Raw genomic sequence first — 16934 nt, 5'->3', positions numbered from 1 at the left:
TGTACTATATGCTGTAGCAGAAAAGCAGCAGATATCCTTGTCTTCAGGAAAATTACTGTTGAGTTGTACTGACTATATCAACCCACAGGAAACAATTAGGAAACCATATAACACAGTGAATATTGATATGCTTATTGGTGCGGCAGTAGCCCAAACTCAGCAATAAGAGATCAGTTAGCACACAATAATAGGATTGATTACAGAGTTTGTCTAAACCTTTTGTTTGAGATTATGATGCAATTAATGTAGGTTTGATTCACTGAGGAAGTGGGACTTAAATTAGGTCTTAAACAATGAGTAGAATGAAAAAAAGCGAAAATAGAAGGGATTTCACTGAGTTATTACGTTTACTTTATATAATTATTCTTTTTGCAAATTACTAGTTTATCAGGTTTTCTGATTTTATTTTTATGAAGACATAAGTACCTTATCCAATTGAACTTTGTCAAATAATCCATAAATACACAAAGTATAAATGATTCACAATGCTTTCAATGCCAAAAGACAGCTTATTTTCCTAATCCAAAGATCTCTTTACACAATTATTCTTTTTGCAAACTACGAGTTGGTTATATTAACACTTGAATAATCTTGACAAGAACTTGCTTTAAGTAGTTAAAGATCCAGATGCTGATCAGCATGCATTAAGTGATTCTGCTTAATTGGTTCCATCTAGATAAATTACTTACCTCAGTTCCTATCACAATTTCTTCCCTGGCAGAGAAGAACATAAACTCATATAGCTTGTAGTGTTGAAATAAGCTGAAATATAAAATAAATGTGCACTCTGATACGTTGATTTCAGGAAAAAAACCCACAATATGTAAAAACATTTATTAAAGGAAACTTCATATTGACCAAGCTAATGCTATCAAACACCAAAATAGAGTTAGCACCCTCCCTTATTCCAAAAGAAATTGTCTGGAAATGCTAAGAAATTAAGAGCTTTAGTTTTTAAGGAGATGACAATATAACACAATACCTAGAATAATATCAGTAAACCCATCTGTAATGAGTGGGTAAGTTAGAAATAAGGGAGAAATTGGATGGCATCTTGACCTTTCCTAGCTTAAAAGCAAATAATGCACCATTCCTAAATAACATGAAACTTCACATTATTTGCTATGTTTTGCTGCAAACAGGAGTCATTTTCCTCTGGTACAAATAGCACTGAATTATATAATCTACCTCTATATCAATTACTTCTCACATTCTCAAACTGTTTCAATGTGAAATTCATCTCTAATAACACCTGAAAAATGAGGGCACATGAATTAAAATCCGTTTAGAAAATGTCTGAGTTTTTTGCAGAATATTTGGTCACACATGACAGGGAAACATTAATTTAAGAAAGATAATTCCTTCATGCCTGTAATCCCAGCACTTTGAGAGGCCAAGGCAGGCAGATCACAAGGTTAGGAGATTGAGACCATCCTGGCTGACACCGTGAAACCCCATCTCTACTAAAAATACAAAAAATTAGCCGGGCATGGTGGCAGGCGCCTGTAGTCCCAGCTACTCGGGAGGCTGAGGTGGGAGAGTGGCCTGAACCCAGGAGGCAGAGCTTGCAGTGAGCCAAGATCGTGCCACTACACTCCAGCCTAGGCGACAGAAAAAAAAGATCATTTCTTCAGTTCTTACCCTAAAGACTAGGTGGTCAGCATACAAAACCCTATAAAGAACCAAAGGATAGGAGGTCCTTAAAATAAGTATTCTAGTAAGTTTAAGGAGCAATGCATTATTAAGAGTTAAAAATTTGCTGAAGGGCTGACTTCTAATATCCTGTTTGTGATAATATTTGAATTTTTCCAGTTCTCTTCCTGCTGGTTGAGAAAATTAATAGACTCATAATACAGCAAAATGCTCAGGAACAAAAAATTGTCTTAGTGGTTTCTCTTTCACTCTGGTGCCTTTTGCTATTTAAGGAAATTGATTTTAATATAACTGAGAAATTAACATTTGCAAAATGTAGCTACAGAGCATGTATAATAATGGCTTCTCCTGGATGTTGTAATGGATCAAAGTTTCAATTCATTTGAAATCAATGAAGAAATCCTCAGGCAGCTGAGTCTCTCTGAGTTATATTAGCAGTTGATCTCACTAGTAACACAATCCATTAAAAAGTGATGGGTGTGCAGACTCTGTCATGGTATTTTTTGGGGAAAAAAACCTCTTGTACATTCAAATTACTCATCAATATTCAGAAAAGTAACTTAGCTTTTGACATTACTTTGATTTGTTGGCTAGAAAAATACATCAAGATTAGTGAAGTTTGATAATTCAGTGACGCAAAATAAATTCAAACTCTCCCTAACTTACACTGGTTATCTAGAGAAAGCCTTAAGGTCAAAAATATTACACTGGCAACAACCGATTTTAAGTAGAAAAATTAAAGACTATAGAGTATTTTGGAAACAGCTTGGCTTCCTCTCAATGAAGCAGCGTAAAATTTCCCTTTCTCTATCTTGTGTCACACAAAGAATTTAGTTCATAGATCTTCCTTCCTGAAATTTCATAATCTTTCAGCCTTATTCTTTTCATTGCATATAGGAATTAGGTTGTCCCATGCTAAGAAGGAAATTCACTTCTTAACACTGAAAATAAAATGCGTGATTTGGATGTGGTGGTCAAAGGTGCAGACTTGGGGGCAAGGCCAGGACTTGTCCAGATTTACCAGGAGCGATTAGGTAGTGCTGCATGGGAACAAAGTGACACTTCAACTGCGAGAATGCATTTTCTTCCTCTTCTGACTGACTCAACATCCTAGATTATTTTGTCAAACATTTAGTCTTAGTTCTAAATTGAAGAGAGATGAAGTGAAAATAATTCAAGATGTCTGGCTCGATGCCTGGAAGTGCAATACCCTGTGGTTTACAGAGCGGCAGGGTTGATTTTCTTATTTTGGGTACATGCCTCTTATATTGAGTGTACACCTGAGATTACTATCGCCTAATTCCCATAAATAGGTAGAATCCACAATGACAGACGTGTACTTGGGCCATATATATGTAAATGATGTTTTATACTAAAAAGCTGCAGAAGTATTTATATTTGTATACATTATACAATACATTGTACAAATGTAAAACTAGATTTGTACAGCTAGATTTGCCAGTACTTACAGTCATGTAGGGGAGGAAATTTGGTATTAGTTTTTTTCAAATCACAGACACATGACAGAGTGTGTTAAGGGCATCAAATGAAATTTCCATTTTATTGTCAGTTAAGTTTCATGTGCTGTAGGTCATGTTCTAAAAACTGCTCCACCTAAATTGACTAGGGCTTTTAGTGGTTGGGTAAACTTAGTATCGGGTTAAATTCAAACACTTATACTTTTGATAACTGGGTTACCTTCATATTTATAAAATTGCTTTGTAGTAATCAAAATGAAAAATATATGATTTCGTTGTTACTAAACTGTTTTTTTCCTTCAACTTTTCACTGTGAGGGTACATGTGCAGGATGTGTAGGTTTAAATGGGTGCCATGGTGGTTTGCTGCAGAGATCAACCTATCACTTGGGTATTAAGCCCAGCATCTATTAGTTATTCTTCTTGATGCTGCCCCTCCTCCCAGTTCCCCCTAAACTCTCATTTGTGGACTTTTGAGGGATCCTCAACAGGTGTTGTAGAAAAGCATATTTTCTTTTACCCAACTTCAGAATCAATTCCAAATATCCTACTAACTGATATTTTATAGTTCTGTAATAGGGATATTTAAATTGCATAATTTCTTTGAAATAACAATATGAAGACTTAACAGCGTCAACAATTGTTGTGATTTAGTTTGACTAATTTCTTAAATACTACTTTTCGTTTTATTTTTAGTGAAGTAGTAATATTATGGATTTATAATATGTGAAATTACCCTGGTTAGGATCTAAAGGTAACGAACATGGACATCCTCTCTTAACTTAATTGTTTTCTGAAGGACAATGTCAAGAAATATGTCAATGAACATTTGCCCAGAGAGACAAGATGAAGGGGAAAAGAGCTGCCATCCTTTACCTTCTAGAAGGGGTCATTATGGCATGGGTTTTGTGGCCCTGGTTAACTATCAGTCCCTGTGCCATTAGAAACCTCCTGGGCTAGCTCAGTTGTAAAAATGTGTTCTGCAAGAGAAACTGGGACTGTTCAAATAGAGAAGGAAAAGAAGGATGCTAACACAATGTGCAAAGTAGAATTCCTCTTGCCCAGTGATTCTCAAACCCTGATGGGTAGAAAGACCTTGAGGAATAGGCTCTCCTCCAATTCTGGATTGCCATCGTCTCCCCCAACACAAGGACCTTGCCTTACTTTAATTGATATGAAAACTACTCCAGCTTTTACTGAGAGATACCCCTTAGGAGCTATGTTTTAATATTAAGAAACCACATTATATCAAATGCTATTACGTAAAAACCGTATTATATCATATGACATTATTAATTCATGCCAGAAACCAATATATAAACTTTATCATATTAAACATGCTAGTATTTAAAAAGCTTTCTAGATTTCAGCTAGAATCCTTGCCAAGCAAATCATGAACATGTCTAGGATATCAGTCAGCACTCTTATTTTAGCATTTTAAATTTTAAAGTTGAAAAACACTGGAGTATATAGTATAAGAGGAACAAAAATATTATGCAGAAGCTTTCAGCTTGACAAAAGATTTTAACCCACTCTTGTTTGAATATTTGCAAACTCTAAAAATGTCCCTTTAGAGAGATGCATGACTCTGCTGGAGACCTTGTGACAGATTATATAAAAAGACAAATTTCTTAGTTCACCAATGAAGAATCACTGTAATAAAAATACTTTCCTTCCATCATTTTCTAAGCAGTAAGAAAGACTTAATGAGTTTAATTGGTCAATATTACAAGATATTTCAGGGGATGTAATAAATTTGAGGAAGTATATTCATAAATCTCTTCAATTTCTAATATAAAGCATTCAAAATAAATATTTAAATAGCAATGAATGTTGCTCTTCAAAATGTAGAATCAGGTAGTTGGAAAGATCAACTACCTAAAATATAGAGTCTATTGTAATTGCATCTGATTAATCTGAATCATCCTATTAATAAGTATTAATTAGAGACGCAAAGAAAAATGAAAGTCTTAATTTATTTTAATTCTAGATGAAATTATATTTATCACACACAAACCTTTTTTTCTGGGAATGCAAAGTTAGCCAAACTGTTCATTGTTCTGACTTTAAGTTATTAGATGAAAGATTTGAACACCTAATTTAAAGAAGATTTAATTACCTAATTATTGGTTGGGCTAATTACAGCATAAATTCTGTAAATATCTGAATTTGCCAAAAACTGAATTACTTTTTACTTAACAGCCATTTTCCAGAAGATATGAAATGAAAAATAAATGTTACTGAAAATAATCCATACCTGATTTTTAAGTAATCAATGATAGCATTGGCTTGTTTTACATCAAAGATATTCCAGTCCTCACTTTTTTGCGAATGTGTTGGTCCTATTTCAGCCATAACTTCTCCAAGCCATTTTATGCTGTCCTCTAAGGACATATGTAGTGCTGAAATAAAATCCAGAGAAATCTTAAATATTAATTTGATAGATGTTTACAGAATAAGATAATCTAAGATGTTTTCAATGTGCCAAAATTTACTTTGTTAAGTATTTGTGAGGATAAATGGTAAAACTCTTGTTTCTTCTTAATAAATTAATACATTTTATGCAAAAGAATAGCAGCTGGCTGGACATGGTGGCTCAAGTCTGTAATCCCAGCACTTTGGGAGGCCAAGGTGGGTGGATCACTTGAGCCCATGAGTTAGAGTCCAGCCAGGGCAACGTGGCGAAACCCTGTCTCTTCAAAAAAATTCAAAAATTAGCCAGGCACGGTGGCACATGCCTGTGGTCCCAGCTACTTGGGGAGCTGAGGTGGGAGGATGGCTTGAACCTGGGCGGCAGAGGTTGCAGTGAACTGGGATGGTGCCACAGCACTCCAGCATGGGTGACAGAGTGAGACTCTGTCTCAGGAATAGCAGCTGACCCCGCCCAAACATTTGTAAATTACTATAATGCTACAAAATTGTCTGTAGAGTTTATGTTTCCATTTTAGGATTAAAAAAAGAAAAAAGTTCACAATGTACTTTAAAATCTTTCTTTAAAATGAAAAGGGTTTGGTTTTTCTTTTTTCTACAATCTTAGAATAAAAGCATGAAAACTGCAAAAAAAAGATGTTTGACAGCTGGTGAGGAATGGAAGACTTAGATGGGAGGTTCAGTTACTAGACAGCAGAACTGAACTTAGAGCTGAAAATGTAAATGAATGGAGTCAATCAACACCAGGCTTTAGCCAATTGTTTCCATGTGTAAATCTGGGTCTGAAGATTTTCAATGGAAGTCAGAAATATGGATTTTTATGTAAAACATCAAGTTTTTTTTTTCTTTTCCACAGTCACAGACTTATAACTCACGTAAGCTGTTTCTCAAATGTCTGCCCCGTGGTGCTGGTGAGAGCCGGATGAAAATGCATAGAGTGACACAACCTGGCCACCACTACCAGAAGTAAACAGCTCATTGATTCTCGTCTATTCTCTCACAGCTACACACCAACGGAAACAAACACCAGAAACTGTCTTCTGTGGCATTTGTCCAGTTGAAAAAGAACACCTTAGACTTAACTTTTAAAGTGTCTGTAATAAAAACATAAATTTCCATTTTCTTTTCTCGTTTGGTTCCGTTATGCTCAGTGTTACTTGTGACAGATAAAATATTATTTACAACCCACACACACACTATCCACCCTTCCCCTGGAAGATGGAGTCAGGTAAGTGGACTGGCCAGATTGTCCTATGTTTGCGGAAAAGTGATGGGTATGTGGACATAAAACCGAGGATGCTGGAGGTGGAGAGTAGAAAGACACTAAAGCCAGGCTGAACTGGCCGCTTGGGGGAGGTGAATGTCAGCCGGGAGCCTGAACGTGGGATCTGGGGGAATTGTGCTGCTCGGTGTGGACCCCACCAACCAAATCTCTGTCTCTCTCTCTGAAGTCATCAGTCAACATTACACTTGTTGTAATGGAGTTGATTTGGAAGGGAGGAGGTGGAGATTAAAAGAAGTTACAAGAACATAGGCTGATTGCTGGACCAGGTATTTCTGGATTACACAGCTGCTCTTTCCCACTGGGGTGTAAGTGCTCTACCCTAAATACCAAAATTCCTAATAAGGTGAAAGGAAAGTAATTTAAAATGTTAGGAAGACACTATAAACATGAACTTGTAATTTGTTTAGTATAGCTTCTTTTCTACTTACGGGAATTAGAAAGAAGCATAAAACCTATATACAACAATTAAGATCTGGTTTAATGAATTACAGTTGGTTCATTTCCCATTGCCTCCCTCCAGATCATCTTTTATGTATGTCAGATACAGTGAATTATTTCTGGATAACTAGGTTTTCCTATATCATTCTAAGTGGAATTCAATTATTATTGTACATTTCTCTCTCCATGATAAACTTCTTTTGATAATAGTGTAAGTATCTTCAGAAATGAAAAATCTGTTGGATAAAAGCAATTCATAAATGAATGGAAAATCTGAATCATTTTATTAATAAAATGATATTAATTAGAGATGCAGAGAAAAGAGAAATTCTTAGATAATTGATTATAATTCTAGATGAAATTATACTTATCAAACAAAAATACATTTATATGACTATTTCCTTCTGAAAATAGTTGAATCTTTAAAGCTGTTTTTCTATGTCTAATGTCTTTCTGTAGATAATTGCTTTAAAAATTAGGGAAGTTATAATTTCATTTATTGAACTGAAATATTTGCTCTTTTAAAAATCACATTTAGTGATGTGATTAAAATATAAAAGATTAAACCACTCAAATAGCAAAAGCTTCTAGAAACAAAATGTATTCTTGAAAATTTAGAGTAATGAAAGAATATACCAGACTTAAAATTAATTGGAAAATGTAGGATGATACCTCATAACTGAGTTTTACTGTTAGTAGTTAGGTGACCTGAGTCTCTTTTTATTTATTTATTTATTTTTGGAGACAGGGTCTTGCTGTGTTGCCCAGGCTGGAATGCAATGATGCAATCATGGGTCACTGCAGCCTCAGCCTCCTGAGCTCAAGCGATTCTCCCACTTCAGCATCCCAAGTAGCTGAGACCACAGATGTGGGCTACCATACCTGGTTAATTTTTCAGTCTTTTTTTAGATATGGGGTTTCTCTATGTTGCCCAGGCTGGTCTTGGACTCCTGGCCTCAAATGCTTCTCTTGCCTTGGCCTCCTAAAGTGCTGGGATTACAGGCATGAGTCACTACACCTGGCCTCATTTCCTTTCTATGTAAAATGAGAATACTGCAATACCTATTTTCAAAATTATAGTGCCATTGTGAGGATTAAAAAGAAATTCATGGCCAGTCACAGTGGCTAACGCCTGTAATCCTAGCACTTTGGGAGGCCAAAGTGGGCAGATCACCTGAGCTCAGGAGTTCGAGACCAGCCAGGCCAACATGGTGAAACCCTGTCTCTACTAAAAATACAAAAATTAGCTGAGCATGGTAGCACGTGCCTGTAATCCCAGCTACTTGGGAGGCTGAGGTAGGAGAATTGCTTGAACCCAGGAGGCAGAGGTTGCAGCCAGCAAAGATCATGCCACTGCACTCCAGCCTGGCCAGGTGACAGAGCTAGATTCCGTCTCAACAAAAAAAGTTCATCTGGAACTCCTGGTACTATTACATGTGTATAGTGCTTTCTAGATTTAGCCCAAAGCCAGCACATGTGATGTAGTATTCAAGAGGATGGGCTCTCACTTGCTAGTGTAGACCCTGTGTGACCTTAAGGAGTCACTGAACCCCTCTGACTCTTACCAGTTTCTCTCATAAGGTGGCATGTGAATTAAATAAGACAATATTTTTAAAGCAATTGGCACTGTGACTGGCACAAGTTAATCTACATAAATGTTACCTGAATTTGCCGTTCCTATTGAGGGGAAAACCAATTTAGCATCATAAGAACTAAAAAATATTCTACGGTTACTTGCAAACATTCACATCATACAGAGGGGAGTCCATCTAGGCCTATGGACCTGGCTGAAGGCCCAATATCCAGTCTATCCAATACTTTACAGCGGGAACGTCGAATCTTTTAGGTTCCCTGGGCCACATTGGAAGAAGAAGAATCGCCCTGGGCCACACATAAAATGCATTAGCACTAACAATAGCTGATGAGCTTAAAAAAAAATTGCAAGGAAAATGCCATAATGTTTTAAGTCACTTTACGAACGTGTGTTGGGCCGCATTCAAAGCCGTCCTGGGCCACATGCAGCTTGCAGGCCATGGGTTGGATAAACTTGCTCTACAGCTAATGTTCAGTCAGGTCCTAGAAAAACTAGACCTCACAATATATACCATTAAGACAAGTCTCCAAATTCTGTGTTCCATATTTTTTAGCTTGATCCAATTTGATTCCAGATGGGTTGACTGTAGAATGCCTGGTAGATATGCAGCTCAAGTTTGAGACAAGGATCGATCACAGACTGAGCTAGCACGAAATGGAATTCCCACACTGGACAGAGTGCACCCCTGCCAGAGGGCCAGAGTGTGCTCTTTTGGGCTTTTTCTATTATGACGTTGCTGAATGGGAGTGGTGGCTATGTGCTCAGGACTCTAGTGCTACCTAGTTGAAGTGTAAACATACTTTACCTTTTTCCTTGGCACATTTGGCTAAAATTACATTCTTTCCTAATGATAACTATCACTTTGTTCAGTTTAAAAGTGTGGAGGGATTTTTTTTTTTTTTTTCTGCCAGAAGGAAAAACTAGATTCCTTGCTTTTTTTCTGGTTAGGTTCTACATATATACTTTCTTTCTCATGGTTTATGAGGAGCTGGAGGGATCCTGCTCAGGTTTTAGAAATTCATTTTTACAGTAATATCAACAATATAAAGTTTCATCTAGCAAAAAATGTTATTGAGTCAGTTACAAGTTACGGGAAAAGGTTAAAAAAGAAATATCTTCTCAAATTTGGGATGTGAGGTCCATGAGAATTTTTACTTTCCTTTATTCTATTTCTAGTGTATGAATACTCAGCTCAGAAGTTGCCAAAACTTAGGACTGTTCATGTTACATATTCTCTTTTAAAATTTAATTTTTGTATAAGTGATGTATTCGTATTTCAAAAATACATACGAAGAAATCTTGTGAAAAGACTTCCTCCAATATCTGTTGCTCACATGCCCGGTTCTTACTACCATTCACCCCAGGGAATATCTATTATTAGTTTTTTTCTGTATCTTCCAGCATTTCTTTGTGTACACACAAATAAAAATATGGATAGATTCTTATTTTTGCCTCTTTTATAAATGAAAGCATGTAGTTCTGCACCTTGCTTTACTTAATAACTACATATTGCTTCCCATACAGTACACAGAAAGCTTCTTCATTTTTTCCTTTTTATAGCTGCCTGGTATTCTATTCTAGAGATAGCTAATCGTTACTGATAAACCTTTAATTTCAGTGTAGTTTTAAATTTACGGAAAGGTTACAAGAATATCACAGAGTCCTCAGATATTTAGAGGGTGGATGACACTGATACAACATTAAAATGAAATTAACATACCTTTGACAAATTGACTATTAAGAAAACTGCAACCTTTGTTAAGTATTACTTGAGGTTTTATAACTCAATGGAGATATGAACTATATATTTGCTATACTCAGGAAAAACCCGTATTTTTCATTAAAGGAATTACAATAAAATCCGTAACTTTTGCTTAAGAACCTCAATTTAGATGGTAAACTGAATTTGTTTTACTTAAAAAAAGAAAAATAAGGTACTTACTTTTAAGATTTTGAAGTAACATAGCTAGTAAAGTCATAAATTTTGAATACTGAATAATAGAAAAATCCATTCCTCTAGCCCACAAAAATCCAGATACATAATAATCTAGTAGAATGGCATCCTTTAGACAAGTTTCAAGGTTTTTGAAATTCAAAAATGTTCCCAGTTTTCTGTAAAATAAAAGAAAAATCCACACATTAAGTCAGATTAGATGTTGAACCATTTCTTTTCCTAAGTTTTGAAAACAGGTCTTTTTCTTTAATGAAAATTCTATAATGCCCATAATCTGAAAATATTCAGTTACATCAAACTTCATAAAACCAAAATGACATTCAAAAAAGAAAGAGAGAGAGACAGAATGAGGAGTGGGGAGCAAACTCTATTTTTGGTCTCCTGCCTCCCCTTCCTCTTTATTTTCTGGTTCTCCTCATTCTTCCCCCTTCCCTTTCTTTCTTCCTTGTGTATGTATAGCAATTTTACTAGTATTTTTTTCTCTGAAATTCAACGTCTTTTTTCATTTATAAAATTAAGTTTCTTTTATTTCTGAAAATGTTCTGGAACTAAATTGTTAAATATTATGATATATATGCATATATACACATATATGTACATACACACACACACACACACTTTTTTTTTTTTTTTTTTAAGGCAGGGCCTTGCTCCATCAGTCAGGCTGAATACAGTTGTGTGATCCTGGCTCACTGCAACTGCTGCCTCTGCAATCCAAGCGATTCTCCTGCCTCAGCCTCCAGAGTAACTGGAATTACAGGCGCCCACCACTGCGCCTGACTAATTTTTTTGTATTTTTAGTAGAGACAGGGTTTCACCATGTTGGCAAGGCTGGTCTCGAACTCCTGATCTCAAGTGATCTGCCCACCTTAGCCTTTCAAAGTGCTGGGATTACAGGCGTAAACCACTGCACCCAGTTCATTCTGCTATATTTTAAAAAGAATTCCAATTATGTATATTTTAGTCATTTTTTCTAGAGTTACAATTTTCTCCTCAATCTTCAAAATTTTTCAAGTCTACTTTGTTTTCATTTTGGATACTTTTCTCATTACTGTCTTCTATGTGTCTTAGTGTGTTTTTAGCAGTGTTATTTCTTCTGTGGGTGGCTCTAAATTTCCCCCCAAATTCTGCAAGATCTTTCCTTTTCTACTCTTTCTTAAAAACAAGTTTTATAATTTTTTATTTCTTTATCTCTTCCTTGAGCTTCTATATCTCTATTGTATGCCTTTTGTAATTGCTTCATATGTTTTAAAATTCATGATAAAATAGTTGATTATATTTTTTGACTGCTCATGGTTGTATCTTTCTGGTGTGTTTGATTTGCTATTTCTCTTTCCTGTTCCTCTTCTATTTTTTCTTGCAGTGTCCTGGAATGCATATTCTTTGTTTACACCTTATCTTTGGATGAAGTGAGTTTTTGTCCTTGAATACCTACTTTTGGGAAGTACACTGGAGGTGGAGACCTGGCCAAGTTACAAACTAGTAGGCATTTTCTGTATGAAGTAATTTTGTGTCAATTATTCTAGCATTTGTTATTTTTTTTTAATTGGTAAGGAAAAAGAAAGAAAATAATGGATAGGCTCTCTTTATTATCATATAAACAGTCAATTTCCTGTGCTACAGAATCTGCTCCAAGCCTGCACACCCTGGTCCTGCTATTGCAGACAAGCGTTCCTGGAATAGTACTTTAGGGTTTCTCCTCCTGGGAAATTAGTAGATAGATAGGTAGATAGATATAGATATAGATATAGATATAGATATAGATATAGATATAGATATTAGCTCATTCTAAGCTCTGTGACTATGAGCATCCTTCCTTATATTTTCTCCTGCACTTCTGGTTGATCTATAATGACAGTAGCCATCATCTTTATATTTTGTGGTTCGAACCATTAGCATCCTCTTGGGTTTGACAAAGATGAAGGTGGTATTTCCTTGTTGTTTTTATGTGATTTTGAGAGGGGTAATATGTGTGTGACAACTTTTTACTGCCGTCTTCAAAAATGGAAGTCCTTATTATTCTTAACATCAAAATAAATGATATAATCAGATTAATAAATACAGCAAGATTAAACAAGTTTGGGAACAAATAAAGCTGATGTCGATATGGGTCTATTTCTTCAACATCCATTTCATCTACAGTGGTATCAGGGTAGACCTCAAACCCAAAAGCGAGTTCTGATTATTCTAAGCTAATCATGGTAATTTCACCCCTTGCCTTAATGCCATTTCGTATTTGGCATGTCTCAATAATAATTATTATCCTATGATGGGCACACTCCTAAATTATTCTAAATAATTCATAACAGAGGATGAAGTTTTTTTCTGTTGAATAAAAATAAAAAAGAGCAAGTAAGTGGCTTTAGTTGCTACTGCCAGTTATCTCATAACCCTACGAAAAATGGGTTCTAAGATTAAGCCTCATTTCTCGATGATACTATTTAGACCTTCACTCAATTAACTTAGAAGTTAATCTATCTGTGAATTTCCTGTTATGTCATATATATGTACATATATGTATATATGTGAACACTGTATATTTTTAATTTTTAGATCAATAAGGTCAGTTTTTTATATTGCATGTCACTATGCACTTTGATACATTTTTTCAGGCATTCAACTCAAATGGCAGATATAGACATCCTGATGATGGTATGATGGTGGTGGTAGGGTTTTAGTCTATTAGCCAGGGATCTTTAATTTGCACTGGACATTACTTGGCAAGGTTTATTTCTCAATGTTTAATGTACAGTATCATTTACTCTTAAGTGAAAGTCAGTATGAAAACGTCCACAGTAGTGAAAACTTGTGGTATTGTTATGAGATAAATAAGTAGGCCAGTGGAGTATGTAGAAAGTCCAGAAACAGACCCAATACATGTGGGAGCTTGGTATATGGCAGAGGTATTATTTCAAATCAGTAGAGGAAGTATACATTCTTCAAAGATGGTGCTGAGAGAATTGGTTATCCAAATGGAAAATAAAATAAAATACCATCCCATACAATACATTAAAATAAAATCCAGGTAGGTTAAAGATTTAAATGGCAATAGCAAAAATTACAAACTTTTAATAAAAAAAAATTTCTGACATTTGGATAGGCCAAAATTTCTTAAAAGTGACACCAAAAATTACAAATCATAAAGAAAAATACTAATAAGTTGGTCCTTGTTAAACAAACGAAACACTTCTGGAGAACCAGAGACAATCTAACTACATTGAAAAGACAAGCTGCAGATGGGGAAAAAAATTGTAATGAACATAAAAGGGTTAGTATTCAGTAAGGAAGGAGAAGTAGGAAGCCTTCATACATTCTTAAGTCTTATCAGTAGGAGAGAGGTCTAAATACAATTAATAATAGATCAGAAATATGTATTCTCAAATTGGCTTTGATGTCCTCCATTGGTTAAGAATCTAAAGTAAAGAGAAATGATCAATTAAGATATTTCCAAAACTCCAATTATCTTTTGCAATCAATTCCTAAAATTGGGACTGCTGGATTATATTGGCCATGGTGAAATATGCTGCTAACCTTCCCTCCAGACAGGTAATGCCAAATAGGTCTTTCATCAAGACCACACAGAAAAGTCCACTTCTCTATACTCCAATCTAGTTTGGATTTTGTCCATTATCTACTAATCTAATAGAAAACATTACTTTTTTCTGTTTTTTTTTTTTTTTTTTTTTTTGGAGACGGAATCTCACTCTCACCCAGGCCAGAGTGCAGTGGCACGATCTCGGCTCACTGCAAACTCTGCCTCCCGGGTTCATGCCATTCTCTAGCTTCAGCCTCCTGAGTAGCTGGGAGTACAGGCACCTGCCACCATGCCCAGCTGATTTTTTTGGTATCTTTAGTAGAGATGGGGTTTCACCATGTTAGCCAGGATGGTCTCGATCTCCTGACCTCGTGATCTGCCCTCCTAGGCCTCCCAAAGTGCTGGGATTACAGGCGTAAGCCACCACGCCCTGCCAAAGATTACAATCTTATGTATTTCTTTGCTTATTTACTAGATTAGATTTCTTTTTAATGTCCTCTATTGGTTACTTTTTCTTATAAGTTTATAAAAGTTTTTTGCATACTTAGAGATATTAACCCTTTAGATTTATGATACAAGTTTTTAAAAGCATTTTGTTATGAGCCATTTCTTAAAGCAATTTTCTTGTGATTTTATGATTTTTGTAACACTAATCTTGAAGTATTTGCAATCACTCACTTTCAATTTAAAATAGCATTACTGTAAATAGGGGTCATCTGCTTCAATTCAGTTTTATTTTGGTGAGAAAAGGAAATTCAATTACCTTTTTTCTCATGTGCTTTCCTATTTTTGTTGACAAGTTCTAGAATAACTATTTCAATCTATTATTATCATATTGGATTTAATTTTAATTTTAAATGACCCATACTTACTACCAGGCTTCTTATATCACAATTTCTCATTGGCAGTTTCGTTGTTTAATATTCAAAATTTATCTTTCAGCTGGGTTATGAAGTAAATTTTTCAATAACACCACAGGAATACTGTATTTTCTGAGTTGTTCTAAATATTGCAATGTCTTGTTGCCCCTATAACTAAACATCAGACAAAATTCGTATTTTATTTTGCAATCATACTCTTTTGACTTCCTAAATTTTGGTGACTTGTTGCACCACTGATTTTTGCAGACTAACTTTGCTAAGGAAAAGTCTGAGGCCTGTTATTTTCCTCTTTAGGTGACTTGCTTTAAATTTATCCCACAAAAAGGCAATACATGAAGTTTTATTCTACTAAAATATTAAAATCAAAGCTTTTATGAAGTGTAGCTTATTTTTTTCTGATTGACTATGTTGAATGTATATTCTAGCTTCTTCAAATAATTGCTTTAATCTACACTTTATGTAAGTTTTCTTAAATTTGTCTTCCATGTTACTGACTTGATTTTCAGCAAGGTAAGTTCTACATTGGTTTTACTCTTAGCCTTAGTTTCTTGCCTTAGTTCTAAAAGCTACTTCTCTATATATTTTACCATGTTTTTTAGTTTTTGGTCTCTTGTTTTGTGAAGCTGATGCCCTCTTTAATTATTAGCTTCAACCTAACATTTTCTTCTGTTTCTAGCAGTTAGTTTTTCTTCTAAGTGTCCTCATCATCTGCCATCTGCACACTATGTATTTTTAATTAAGTATTTGCCCTGAATATTTGCATATGTTCTTTGCTTTTTATTTTTACTTTTCAATGTTTCGCAGTGTTTGAATGACAGTAACTACTTGCCAAAGAATATTTTGGTGAAATCTCTTTGACCTTTTTCACTTTTGCTGTCCCCGACACTCTCTCCACCACTTTCCCTAATACCATTTGTCTCTTCCCTTTTAACTTGAACCACAGGGCTAGGGATTTATCATTTCCATTCTTTGCTCAGTCATTTCACTCCAAAGATTATGTAGGGAGGCATTTGGAGCAAGATACTGCTACGGTTTGAATGCACAGTTTCCAGTATTTTACTGGCAAATATGTAAACTTTTTCTCTGGGAATAAGGGGAGCTGGAACAGGGGAGACGGGAGAGATGGCTACAGCTGTAACATGAGAGAATGTAGGGAAAGAGAAAGATGATTCACTGTTTTGGGAAGTTTGGCATAGTGATGATAGGTGATTACCTATCTATTTTGTCTCACTGAGAATTTGGGTAAAAATATTACATTCTTCTTGCATGTTCTTGACAATGGGGTGCATTTTGATTCTTAAATATGACATGCAGAAATAAGCCTCAAGGCAAGAGCTAAATAGCTCATGGAGGCCTAGTTATCGAAAGGTTATTAAAGATGTCTCAGTGTTATTTTTGTGTTTATATAGTTACTTTCATTTTAGTCCTTATTCTTTTTTAAAAAAGATTGAGTTGGATCTATAAATAAAGTCAAGGTTATATTAAAATATTTATGATGGATAGCAGCTAAGGGATCATGAGAGATGTACCCAGACATTTAACTGCTTACAGTGAATTTCAGAAATATGTTTTAATGATACTTTAATGTTTCATTTGGTTGGTTGCTTTCATGGAGAGCAATTTTTAATTTTAAGATGTAGGGAAATGTGCTGATTTCTTCTAACTTATTTAAATAGGCTTATAATTT

The 16934-nt window shown here is 35.1% G+C and overlaps 1 protein-coding gene across 6 annotated transcripts in view; it reads right to left on the bottom strand.

The window, feature by feature from the left end:
• Positions 1–16934, bottom strand: part of CABCOCO1 (ciliary associated calcium binding coiled-coil 1) — a 110910-nt gene that overhangs the window by 82364 nt on the left and 11612 nt on the right. For all 6 annotated transcript variants that reach the window (XM_031936242.1, XM_031936241.1, XM_031936244.1 and 3 more), the window contains 3 exons: positions 10820–10989; positions 5388–5532; positions 690–762 (listed from right to left, as the gene is read on the bottom strand). In XM_031936242.1, coding sequence (XP_031792102.1) covers positions 690–762; positions 5388–5532; positions 10820–10889 — 288 coding nt within the window. In that variant the 5' untranslated portion in view covers positions 10890–10989. The remainder of the gene's footprint in view (positions 1–689; positions 763–5387; positions 5533–10819; positions 10990–16934) is intronic.

Source organism: Piliocolobus tephrosceles, chromosome 9, assembly GCF_002776525.5.
Source record: "Piliocolobus tephrosceles isolate RC106 chromosome 9, ASM277652v3, whole genome shotgun sequence".
Taxonomy (NCBI): Eukaryota; Metazoa; Chordata; class Mammalia; order Primates; family Cercopithecidae; genus Piliocolobus; species Piliocolobus tephrosceles.
The sequence above is the reverse complement of the archived record's forward strand: the minus strand, read 5'-3'. Positions and strand labels throughout refer to the sequence as shown.